The sequence below is a fragment of the Ambystoma mexicanum genome, chromosome 5p (assembly GCF_040938575.1).
Source record: "Ambystoma mexicanum isolate Mex_15411 chromosome 5p, UKY_AmexF1_1, whole genome shotgun sequence".
Classification (NCBI taxonomy): Eukaryota; Metazoa; Chordata; class Amphibia; order Caudata; family Ambystomatidae; genus Ambystoma; species Ambystoma mexicanum.
The window spans coordinates 61,575,274-61,587,992 of NC_090930.1; the positions used below are offsets into that span (position 1 = coordinate 61,575,274).

Here is a 12,719-nt window from a genome sequence, read left to right on the forward strand (position 1 = left end):
AATGGATGGCAACCTATTTTTCATGTTTTCCCTGTGCATTTTCTGGTGATTTCAGGCCATCATGATGTTTTCAATGCCAGTAATGCACAGTTCTGTTGTAGGGCTTGGATGCATGGGTAAAAACATCCCACAAGCTGGAGGCCTTGGAAGCCCGATACCCTGGCCTTGCACCTCCGAAAGTGACAAGGACAACCGACTTGCAGAAATCCTTGGTCCTGTCCAAATACTTGAGCTCGAGGCAACACCGAGGTTCATCCTTGGGATCGGAGAAGAAAGTAGGTAGAACAATCTCCTAGTTAAGGTGGAAGGAGGAGACCTTGGGTAGGAATGCAGGGTGCGTCTGGATGACCACCTTGTCCTTGTGAAAAGTGGTATAGGGCTCTGAGGTCCTGATCTCGCTGACCCTGCGGGCTGATGCGAGGCCCACAAGCAGAGCTGTCTTTAGGGTTACCCACTTGACATCCGCGGATGCCATTGGCTCAAATGGTTTGTGGGCCAAAGCGCCCAATACCACGTGAAGGTCCCAGGCTGGGTGAGGTCTCTTTATGGGTGGGTAGTCTGGAGGCCCACCAGGTGGCGCTTGACCACCGGGTTGGAGGAGGAAAATAGACCCTCTGAATTCCTGTGCGCACCTATGGCTGCCAGATAAATGCAGCATGTGTCGACTTGCACTCCGGAGTGTGCAAGCTCTGCTGAAAAGGAGAGGACATCATCCAAATAGCACGAGAGGGTTGATATCCTTATTTGCTCTAGTATTGGCTCCTGGTAGCTTTGCTTCTGGCACCCTGTATGATCTCCAGGTTAACCTGCGATAAGTTGAAGTGTTTCAGAGTGACCTACACAGGAACCACGCTGCAAGGGTTAGCGTGTGAGGAGCAGGGTGGAGGACCCTGCCCCCTGCTGGGTCAGGAGCAGAGCTGGGCCCAGCGGTAGGTAAGTGGGAGGCCTGTCCGATAGGCTGAGCAACTTGGGGAACCATGGTCTCCCCGGCCACCAAGGAGCAATCAAAATGATGCTGAGGTGACAAGATTGCTTTATCCTGCAAATCACCCTGTGGACCGGGGGGGTGGACGGGAAGGCGTAAGCCCTCATGTAGTTCCACTGTAGCTGGAAGGCAACGCCCAGGGAGCCAGGGCCATGCCCCCACCAGGAAGCAAACTGCTGGCATTACTTGTTGACATGGGAGGCAAACAGATCCACTTGGGGGTGCCCCCATGTGCGGATGACTTCCTCCAGAACCAGGTTGTTCAATTGCCACTCTTAATTGTCCGCCCCCAGTCTGATGAGTCTATCGCCTCCAGGTTGGCTTCCCCGGGAGGTGGACAGCCATGAGCTAGATTTTCTCCAGGGCCCACTCCCACATGCTGACCGCGAGGTTGCAAAGTGGAGGGGATCTGGTAGCACGCTGCTTGTTCACATAGTACCTGCTGGTGGAGTGGTCAGTCTGGATAAGTACCGTCTTGCCCTCAGAGGGAGGAAGGCTTTGAGGGCCAGCCATATGGCCTTCAATTCTAGCCAGTTGATGCAAGACTTCTGTTCCAGCCAGGTCCAGACTGCATGGACGCTGTGGATTGTCCAGATTGGCTCCCCAGCCCTCGAGTGAGGAGTCCGTTGCGAGTGTGACCCGAGGGAGAGGCTGCCGGAAGGGCTTGCTCCCCCTCACAGGTTGAAGTCCACGGACCACCAGAGGAGGTACAGGGTGGAGAGATGTCGGAATGTCTACGGGCTCCGATTGTGAGCCCCTCTCCTGATTCCAGGAAGCTGCGAAGTGCAGCTGTAGCCTATCATCCCGCGTATCATGTGGGGGATGGCCAAAAGGCCCGCCGCCATAATGCCCAGTAGATGTTGGTACCACCAGGCCGAAGTCCCAGTCCTGGAGAGGAAGTGAATAGTAGCTCTCTTGATGGCCGTGATCTTGTCCTCTGAGGGAAACACCCTCTCGGAGACGTTGTCCCAGATGGGTTGCAGCTGAGACTTGAGATTGATAGTAAATCCCAGGTCGTGGAGTGGGCTCATAAGCATGGAGGAGGTTTGAAGAACCACCTCCAGTCGTCCAGGTATGGGCAGACGTGGTGGCCCCGAGGAGGGCTGCCACTGCGTTCATCAATCTGGTAAATACCCTGGGTGCTGAGTTGAGGCCGAAGGGCAGCACCTTGTATTGGAAACGGAAGCCCAGGACCCTGAAGCGCAGTAAGTAACGATGTGGCTGCCAAATCAGGACGTGTAGATAAGCATCCTTCCGATCCAAGGAGCACATCAAGTCTCCCCTGTCCAGTGTTTCCGCAGTAAGAGCTGGCGTAACCATCTTTAATTCTTGCAGAAGGGAGGGCGGAAAGGTCCAGCACAACTCAGGCCAGCCTGATTCTTCTGAAAGGTGAAAATCCTGGAATAGAAGCCCAAGCCTCTCTGGGAGGTTGGGACTTCCACAGACTGGCTCGACGAGCGACCGGATCTCGGCCAGTAGAGTTGCTGTCCCAATCTGTGGGAGAGGCGATGTGGGAGGAGGGGAAGGTACCGGTAGGAAGTACTACATGGACTATAGAGAAGATCGAGGGGTCCGAAAAATTCTGGCACCAAAATTGCATGTGAAAGGCAAGCCTGCCCAGAACCGGAGACACGTGGACCCGAAGGGGCGGGTCATAACTTTTTTCCCCCTCCGAGGCTGCTGAGGGAGGGGGGAGAATTGGAAAACCATCCCCCCCACCCTCCCACCCACCTCTTTTGTCGTTACCGCAGATGCCGATTCAGGGAATGGGCAGGTTGTCTATACCTCCACTCCTGGAAGCCTCAGCACCCTCCAGACACCTGCTCCCTGTCGAAGTGTGTGTTGGACTGTGTGTACATCTTGGGCGTGGCCTTCGTAAGAATAAAGACTTTGCATTCTGTGAGCCGTTTTACCTAATTCTTCATTTATGGAGGAGTGAAAGGTCACTATCCTCAAATGGAAAGTGCAGTATGCGTTCCTGGACGACTGGGTTCAACTTCGTAGCGTGAAGCCAGGAGCCAGGCCATCCTTCTCATGTCCGTGGCGATGCAGATGGCCCGGCCAGAGGCATCGATATGGGCCACTCAGGAATCTATGTCGGACGCTACCAGTCTGGCTTCTCCTAGTCCGGCTTTGAAGAGAGCCTGGCTTTGGGGCAAGAGTTCCGGGAGGAAGTCTGCGATTTCCTGCCAGAGCCTTTCGTTAGCACCTGCCAGCATGGCATCAGCATTGGCTTGACGCAGGGATGAGATGTACGCCTCAAAGATCTTTTCCTTGTCTAGCAGCGCCGAGGACGACAGGCTTAGACTAGAGTGACACCATAGCGATCACTGAGTAATGCAGCTGAAGATGAGCCGAAAGCAAGAATGTATCACCTTTAGCTGCCTGTACTTGGCATTGAGGCGCCTTAGTGGCCAGGGTAACAACGTCCTCCTGCATCGGGATCCCCGTCTTGTAGGGGGCCTTAGCGAGAGGGCTTCTGCCAGGAACCCCTCGGGCTGCTCAAGCTAGGGCTGAGGAAGGCCCAGGTATCCTGGCAGGGCCACATGGCGCTCGAAGGCCTTCGCCAACGGTGTGTCAGGGTCCTCCTCGTCTGTGTCCACCTGCGTGCTAGGATGATCCAGAACCGGTGGAGGGGGGGTACTGGGTGCCATGGGCTGCGGTGTGGGAACCGGAGCCTCTAGAACCACCTGTACTGCCAGTGGTGCGGGGGCCGGCAAAGGAAGCGCAGGAAGCCCTGGGGCTTGAGGCACCGGAGCCATTGGAGGAATGACTAAAAGGTACCAGTGGGATGATTTGAGTGAGCATGTCCCCAATAGCATCCCGAAAGCTATATCCCATTTGGGGTGTTTGCATCAGCGTCAGAAATCTTATGAAGAACCTATCTTCGGAGGCAGCAGGAGATATTGATGGATTGTCCATGGGCTGCTGGTGCAAGGCACACACTGTCTGGGATGCATAGGGAACCTTTGCTCTGCTGATGAATAAGCTGTAGGCCATGTACCTGGTTGACCACAGTCCCACCTTGTGACTAATTCCTCGACCCGCTCTGCTAGAGGCGGCATTGGACGAGTGGTTTTTTTGTGGCTGTTTTTTGTGGAGCTGTATGCCACGTGCCGAAGCCGTGGTGCCTGGCTCGCTGCAACCAGCCCCGTCCAAGACGCTTGGTGTTGGATCATAAGGCTTATCCCGCACCTCAGGCCAAGGCCCGGAAGGCAGAGTCCTCTGCAGAACTGCCGGTAGCGCAGCGTGAAGGCGCCCCTTTGGACATGCCGGTACTAGGGCGTTGCCCCTCAGGAGTAACCCCGGTACAAGAACCTTACGGTCCCTCAGCAACGATACAGGGAACATCCGGAGACCCCCTCGGCCGAAAGGCCAATAGCTGGACTGGCCATAGTACTTGTGCTGGTACTAGAGGCAGACATGCCCCTCCCGGTCGGGTGGATCTTTGGGAAACGAACAAACGAAGTTTGACAAAGTCCTTCAATGCGTTGCATGTGGAGCAACTTTCCCAGCCGTGGTCGGGGCGGAGGCAAAGGGCGTGGGGGTCGGTTGTACGGAAGAACCCCTCGCAAGCTGGACACCTGCTGAAGTAGACATACACCGGGAAGGATCGTGGCGTCGGAGGACCAAGTACCTATTGAAAAGAAAAAGACAATGATAGAATATCCAGGGAAGAGCGCGTGGTATTACATGGCCGAAGCCAAGCCCAGGAGCGCTGGCGAATTTGGCCCATTCCAGTCGATGCAGAAAAGGGGACTGGGGAGTGGCGCCAGTGGGTGGCATCAGGAGAGTGCATGTTCCAAGTGCTGGGCCCCACGTGCCTCTAAATTTAAGGGGGGGGTGGACATTTTTTTCTGGTGAAACCCTCACCAGGGACGCCCAATACAGTATGGAGGAAAGGGGATGGGACGTAAAAGTAAGCTGGTGAAATAATTTTTGGGGATATGCACAATACACTTTTCCTACACCCTGAGGCGACTTCAATGACAAGGAATGTATTTGCATTTATCACAGCAATATACCTTGTAGACTCTGGGTTGCAGAAAGAAGGGGAGAGGGGAAAAATAAAGGGTTACAACAGATTCTTTAAATGGCGAGGACAACTGACTCCTCCAATGAAGTCTAGGTAAGCGTTAGGCAGAATCCTGTGCATTTCCCTTGGGGAACACTGCAAGAAGATTAAGACTACAGGTGTTGGCAGTAAACCAAATTGGTAGCAGTCTGCACCACCCAGATTTACCTGGTAGCTGTGGCTGAGCAGTCAGACTTCTCTCAAGAAGAGTAAGGCAGTATATACAGTATACACAATAGGGCTAAAAACACAGAGCAAACAAACACTGACCAGAGCTTTGTATCAAAAGTATATTATTTATTTAAAACACACTTTAGGCAATATACTAGCACTCTAAATCAAAAGCAAGTTAAAACATAGTCAGGTAAAGTATACACATCTCCCTTGATAACTATCAGACAAGTCAGAGTTAAAACACCACGATTTGTTAAACCAATGTGAGCGCATAACCTGATGGCACTCCAATAGTTCAGTTAAAGGGAGCGAAAGAGGCAGAGCATAGAAATAAAACAGGTCCCAACACTTTTAGGAGTTCTCAGCAAGGGAATAAAGGCAGTATATACTGTAGAGCCAAAGTTCATAGGTCAGGCCCACTTTAAATGGAGCAAAGCGAAATGTGCCCAGGATCACACGGTTTAAAATGTACTAAAAGTCTTTGCAGAATGTTCAAAAGAGGTCGGGGCAATTCAAGAAGGTAAAGTTAGGTCTGGGGCCAACCCAGTTGGAAAGCCAAGGAATTAAGGGTCACCTTGGGCAAACTGAAGAAAGGGAGGCCAGGCAGGACACAGTACCTTAAAGAGAGGAAGCTCCAGTGGTGGTGGCAGTTCCTGGCATTGTTTGCAGTTCATTGTTTCGACCAGGGTAAGAGGATCTTGTCTAGGAGGAAACGTGGAGTCTTTGCACTGCCCAGGGATGAAACCAGCCACGGAGTTAATCGATAAAAGGTGCGTTCCTTTTATTCGCGGTTAAAGTGATGAAGCTTGGCTATCCGGCCCCCGGGGTGCTTGGCACAGGCGATTCAACCAAGGGACGTCTTTGGAAGGTGAAAAGGTCGAACTGGTTGGTCCCACCAGCTCAGAGGAAGAAGACTCGTCCAGCAAAGATCTTCTCTTGTCGTCGGGAAAGTGGAGAGTTCATTGCAGCAGGGCTTCACCGGTGGTGTTGTCATTGCAGATGGCTCAGCTTCTTCCCTCTTCGGATTCTTCTTAGGTCCTGTGGCGACTTCTGAAGTTCCAGTCCCAAAGGCCCGGCTTTTATGCAGGAAAACCCCCATTCAACAGCCTAGCTGTCACTCGAACATGCTACGTGGTGAACCGGGCGGCTCACCACTGGCCCAATCAGAACAGAGTGCGACTTGAGTTGCTAAAGCAATGCAGTCCAGGGTGCCAATTCCCCTCCCCAACCACCCTGTGGAACCCAGACAGAGGGGCACCATTTGGAGGGCTTCTGTGGAGAAGCCCACCAAAAATTTAAACAAAAGGCTCGACCTTGGTCAGAGTTAGAGACGGACACGAACGCCATTTTAGAAAACAGTTCTGGCAAAAAGACCCAACCGTGAATTTAATATTAAATAAATAAACCGGCGGCATCTTTAACATTGCACCAAAAAAGTGGTGCGTTTAAAATCAATGGGAAAATCCCATAGAGAATATTCCGGTAGAATATTTTGCGTGGTAACCACTGCCACCAGCCAGAAACTCGACAAGAGGGGACTGACAGTGCCCCCTAGAAAACAGACCCAGTGGCAATACAAGTAACCTCTTCCAGTACTTCCACAATATGATGTTTTGTACTGGTTCTGTTCATAATTTAAGACTAGTAAAGTCAATGGTGACTTTACATTTCCTGGGAGACAGTAGTCAGTCCCAGGTTATGGAGTCTATGTTTGGGGGTCAGTATGACACCCCTGTGTTACTGCACTGAGGGTGCTGTGTAACAAAAAATAGATACCCTATGGAGTAAAAAGAACACCCCATAGCCCATTAGCACACAAGTCAGAGACATACCTCAAATCATGCCTAAGAGTGGGAGTAAAAGAGTCACTCTTAGCAGGAGAAAAAAAACAAACCCCAAAAATCCAGCAAAGCTGCTGGGGGGAACTTACTAGGTTTGGGAAATTAGCCTTATAAGGGAATTCTCCCTAACAGTAAGCCTTTCTCAGCAGTAACAGTATTCATCAAGCTACCACCGATGGAGGGACCAGCAACACCAAAGTCAATGGATTTAGAGGAGTGCCTTTAGGGAGCCAAGACAGCAGACAAAGTCAATAGTTCTGATGCACATCTTGGATCGAAGTCATTCACAAAGTCAGATTGTTCAAAAAGGAAATCACTGAAGGGACACAAGCTATAATGCCTGTGCAAAGGGAGTTGAAATCAACTCAGAAAGTTAAGCAAGTGCAAATCTGCAGCACGACTGAAGGCAAGAAGGTAAGTACCCCCCCCCCAAGCACTAACAGTACCTCTGGTTAGAAGAGTGGTCCAGCTGGATTCCATCTTGCTACAGCTATGCAGAATCACCTCAGTTGTGGGGACAAGAGGGATGAAGTCTGGAGGGCTGCTGCGGCTCCTGCGACAGTACACGGGAAGGTCGTCGGCAGCTACTGGTACTTTGATTCAGCGGCACTTCGCGGTTTCAGCGCCTTACAAACAGCACGGATGGAGAACAAATCTCTGGTTGGACTTTCCTTGCTCCCTCGGTCCTGCACTCCGGTGAGGGGACTCTGGATCGGGATTTTCTGCTTCTGGAGTGTCCATAGGAGGCAACAGGAGCTTTTGGCCGGATTTGTTCCGTGACAGATGTTGCACTCCGTTAGGGACACTCGACCCCTGGCATTGAGCTTCTGCAGCAACGGAGAGGCACAGCAAGTCAGGGATTGTGCCAAAGTGGGGTTAGTTGGTCCCACTAACCCAAGGGGAGAAGTTGGTCTGTCAGAGCTTCTCCGTCGAGGTGAAAAAGGAGGTCCGCACACAGTCAGGGCTTCACCGAGCAATTTGTACTGGGCTTCTCTTCACGTTTTCATCTGATGTTTCTCCCAGTGGTAGACTTCGACTATTCCCAAAACCCTTGACTTTTAAGCAAGTTCTCTCATTAATGCACATCCTAGGCTATCAATCGCACACCAGGGTGGCTGTCTCGGCCAATCAAGACTTGTTTCATGCAGGCACACAGAGCCAAAAGTCAGGGGAGTTTCAGGATCCTCCCTCATCTCCTGCCCGTCCAGACACTGGAGCAAGGGGTGGGCTTTGGGGCTGAAGCCCGCCACAGGCAAAACAGGGCTCAAATCTGACTCACCGCACACGCTGAGAAAGACCTACCAAACAGAAAATGGCAAAAAAGATGGCCGGAGGGGCATTTTGACAAAATGGAAACCCATGGGTGCTGTACTAAAGCTGATGGTTCAGCCTGCGGTAGAAAAGCACAATGGTAGGAAAGTTAAACCACGGCCGCCAGCAATTTACAACAGTGAGGGTAACATGTTACATGAGAATGTAGGATAAGGGGCTACTAGTTAAGCCCGCCGCACCCCAAACAAGATGTGTGCTGGACCTACAAAGCGAAGAGGTAAGATTCATTTCACCTTACTACTCTTGGGAACAGTAGTTCACCCAAGAAAAGTTATTTAAACCTAAAGAGAAATAAGCAAATTGTCAGACAAAAAGGCAGAAGCCCATGGAGACTCCAAAAAATAGTGAACACAAAATACAAATCAGGGAAAAACATGAGTGGAAAAAAAGGTCCCACTCACTCAGGAGTTAAAATTAAAAAGTCCCAAGTCCAGAAAAAGAGCTGGGGGTCTAAGGTGGGAGGAAATTGGCACAGAAATGAAAATTCTCCCAAACACCAACTTACCCTACCCTACCCTATTGCTATTCAGGCAGAGGACCACTCTGCGGTATAAATATCTTTTCATAACATGCTTACCTTAAAATGTAGTTTAACATTAGTAATATACATGAAAAAATACTTCTGTACAATGTAGTTAAATGATTCTACTATGTGCATTACTAGTGGGTTTCTCCAAGCATTTATTTGCAGACCCATTTGCATTAAATGTGGGCTATAATCAGTCCGTATTTCCAATCTTGCGTATTAATGTAAAATGCAATCAACTACAAACGCAAACCGAATGGCTCTGCCAATGCTCGTTACACAATTACTTAGTATATTTAAAGTACTTATTTAACAGTATTTATGCAAATGCAATATGATGCATCGATCTTCCCAGCATATTATGATGTATTTAGATGTGCATCATTATTGGACTAATTGTACGTTGGTAATAGCCAATTCCCCTCTCAGGAATACAGCCCAACTGCTGCATTAGGTTACCGATTGTGTCCCTTATGGTACACTTGTTCCACCCACATCAAGGATGGTTCTCTTCACACCCAGAGGTCTGGGGGTGAAGGGGTAAACTCAGCCAGCCTGGTATACTCTAAGATTACAGACATGGTGACATATCCTTGGATTTGGAGGGAGCAATTTGATGCATTGAATGAAACGGAAGACTACAGCCAAGAGCCTTTGCAAATACAAAAGAAATCTCCCATTGGCAGTGATATGGGAGAGGGCTGTGTCTGGGAATTCAAGTAGCCAGTCTTGACACTATGCTTAAAGGATGGACTGATTATTTATTATACTCAAACACAAACCGAATCAATACTAGGCCAGAGGACCGCAACAAAATGCAAGACGACCACAAACACACCGCTCATAATTGCTGCCAAACTTACTTGGATAGCTCAGGCAGGGTCCCACCATGAGCTTGTAATAGTAACACCTGGAGCTCCTGGACCTAAACGGAGGTAATATGAAGAATGTGTTATTAGACGCAGTTACATATAAGGTGCAATTTTCCAAACACTAGGAATAAAAGCGTTTATATCAGGCAGCTCAGTCAAAATTGCTTTAATTCTGGCATATTGTAATGTAGGCTAAGAAAGCAGCTGTATCGGTAACTTGTCCGCGAAGGAGTGAATAGTTTGTAAGAGTTTACAAAGACTAGTGCATACATCATGAACCTTCTTGGCCAGAGGTTGCCAGGGGTGTGCAGAGTCAGTCTGCATCAAAGGACTGAAATAGTGAAAGGGTTCCAGTCAAGTCACAGGTAGGGTGGTGATAGAATGAGAAGCCTAACCAGGACTTTATATTTTTTTACTATAAACTTATTTTACACAAATTAGCAATCCTATCTATAACTAGAGGTGGTTTCTCTACCTCAACCAAATTCCAGTGTCAGGAAGTCTGATATCCAAAGCAAAGGTACTGTCTTCGTCAACTCTTACTCTGTCCCCGTCACGAACATTAATCACTAAGGTAAAGTTCTTATTCTAACCCATGAGAATGACTCCCTTCTCCTGGTAAGAAGGGAGAAAGTTTGTGTTTCACACAGTTCCACAAACACTATGGGACCAGGAGAATTACTCCTTTCTAGTTTACAACCCGTTTTAAGCAGACTTATTACTTGACCGCTATCCTACAACTTGCCCCACTGGGACGAAGAAGCCCCTCCCAAAACTCTCCTTAAAGGAATGGTGCGCTCAAAAATATTATGGGCTTAAAAGATTAGCAAGAATACAAAAAAAATTAACTTTTTTTCTCTTTTTCTTTATTTAATTGTTCCTTAAAAGATAGTTATATTTCAGGATAACAAATCATTTCAATACAACAAAATAATGATTTTTAATTAAAGTTCCTATGTAAAATGTTTCACAAATAATGTTTAAACACCTTTAACATCAAAACCACCTCCCCATTAAATTTTAAGGCGGACAGGGGTGCGTCCCTGGGAGAATGTGCTACCGTGACTCCGCCCACCGGCACCACACCTTAGGCCCCATTGACGCATCGACAATATTTAACATTGCCTAATGACACGAGTATTATTGTGGGCAGAAGATGGCGGAACGTATGGAGGAACGATGACTAAGGACGTTAGTCACTACGGTGAGTAACTTAAATTACTCTTACGTCCCGTCCCCTTTCCTCCATACTGCACTGGCGATTAAAACTGAATGTAGCCCCATGGTGGAGAGGAGACCCTCCTTAAGCAAATAGGTTCCTTAGAACCGCCTGTCCAAAGGCTGCATCTGACTTACAACCAGCAACCAAACATGAATGCTTCCAGAAAGCCAAAAGGGATGGTCCAGGTGGCCTACCTGCTTATGACTTGCCACGGAACCTGCAGCTGGAATGCGAAAGCCCTGACCTTTGCTCTGACAGCCTGAGCATGCATGTTGACTGGAAGTGGCTTGTGCTGCCCCTCATAGGTGTCTGATAGCCGCAACCATCCACCGTGCAATAGAAGCCTTGGATGCTTTATAGACGGGTCTGGAGCACCCAAAGGTGACAAAGTGTGTCAGACTTGCGAAGCATTTGGTCGAGTACAGATAGAATTTCAGACCGCATCTGACATACAGACAGTGAAAGAGTGCCTCGTCCAAGGGGTCAGCGAAGAGCACAGGTCAGACCATTTCCTCATTTAGATGGAAATCAGAGGGTACCTTAAGTAGGATCATCTGGTGAGGCCGCAGGACCACCTTAACCCTGTGGAAAGTGGTGTACGTTCCTGAGGCCACGAGAGCCTGGATCTCAGACTCTGCAAGCAGAGGTGAGGCCCACCAACAAAGAGTCCCAATGGTGACAAGCCCGATATCCGCGCACGCCACTGGCTCGAAGAGTTTGTGCGCCAAGGCGCCCCAACACGACATTGAGGTCCCACACATGGTGTGGCCTCTTGATGGGCGGGTAGAGCCTGGACAATCGCGCCAGATGTTTGACTATTGGGTTGGAAGACAAGAAGACCCTCAGTTTTTGTAGGCCGCTATAGCTGCCAGATAGGTGTGCCATGTGTCCACCTGTACGCCCGAGTGTGCGAGGTGTGCAGAGAAAAGAGTGTATGTCATCCAATGTGTACATAAGTGGGTCCACTCCTTAGCGTCTGCCCAGTGACGGAACCTAGTCCATTTACTCTTGTATTGGCTCCTGGCAGCCTTGCTCCTGGCACCCTGAATTATTTCTAAGTTAACCTGAGAGAGGCTCAGGTGGCTGAGGGTGACCTGCTCAGGGATCACGCTGCAAGGGCTAACTTGTGGTGCGCGGTGGACCACCATACTCCCCTGCTGGGACAAGAGATGGGTTGAGCCCAGCGGAAGGTGAATGGGTGGTCTGTCAGTGAGGCTGAGCAGTTCGTAGAACCAAGGTCTCGCCGGCCACCAAGGAGCAATCAATGATGCGGAGGTGACGAGCTTACTTTATCTTGCGGATTACCCTGTCGACCAGGGGTGTGGGAGGAAAGGCATAAGCTGTCATGCCTTCCCACTGAATCTGTAATGCGTCGCCATGGGAGCTGGGGCCCTGGCCCTGCCAAGACGGGAACTGGTGGCCCTTCCTGTTCTTCCAGCAGACAGAGATCCACCCAAGGGTGTTGCCAGCAGCACCTGGTCGTTCAATTGCCACTCTTAATTGTCCGCTCGCAGTCTGCTGAGCCTGCCCGCTTCCAAGTTGGCCTCCCCAAGGAGGTGGATGGATGTGAGGTAGATTTTGTTCTCCAGGGCCCATTCCCACATGCGGACCGCTAGGGTGCAGAGCGGAAGGGACCTGGTACCCCCCTGCTTTTTGACAAAGTACATGTTGGTGGAGTTGTAAAACTGAATA

The 12,719-nt window shown here is 49.9% G+C and overlaps 1 protein-coding gene across 4 annotated transcripts in view; it reads right to left on the reverse strand.

Moving 5' to 3' along the window:
• Nucleotides 1-12,719, reverse strand: part of KIF4A (kinesin family member 4A) — an 807,676-nt gene that overhangs the window by 637,449 nt on the left and 157,508 nt on the right. For all 4 annotated transcript variants that reach the window (XM_069612448.1, XM_069612449.1, XM_069612450.1 and 1 more), the window contains one exon: nt 9,797-9,858. In XM_069612448.1, coding sequence (XP_069468549.1) covers nt 9,797-9,858 — 62 coding nt within the window. The remainder of the gene's footprint in view (nt 1-9,796; nt 9,859-12,719) is intronic.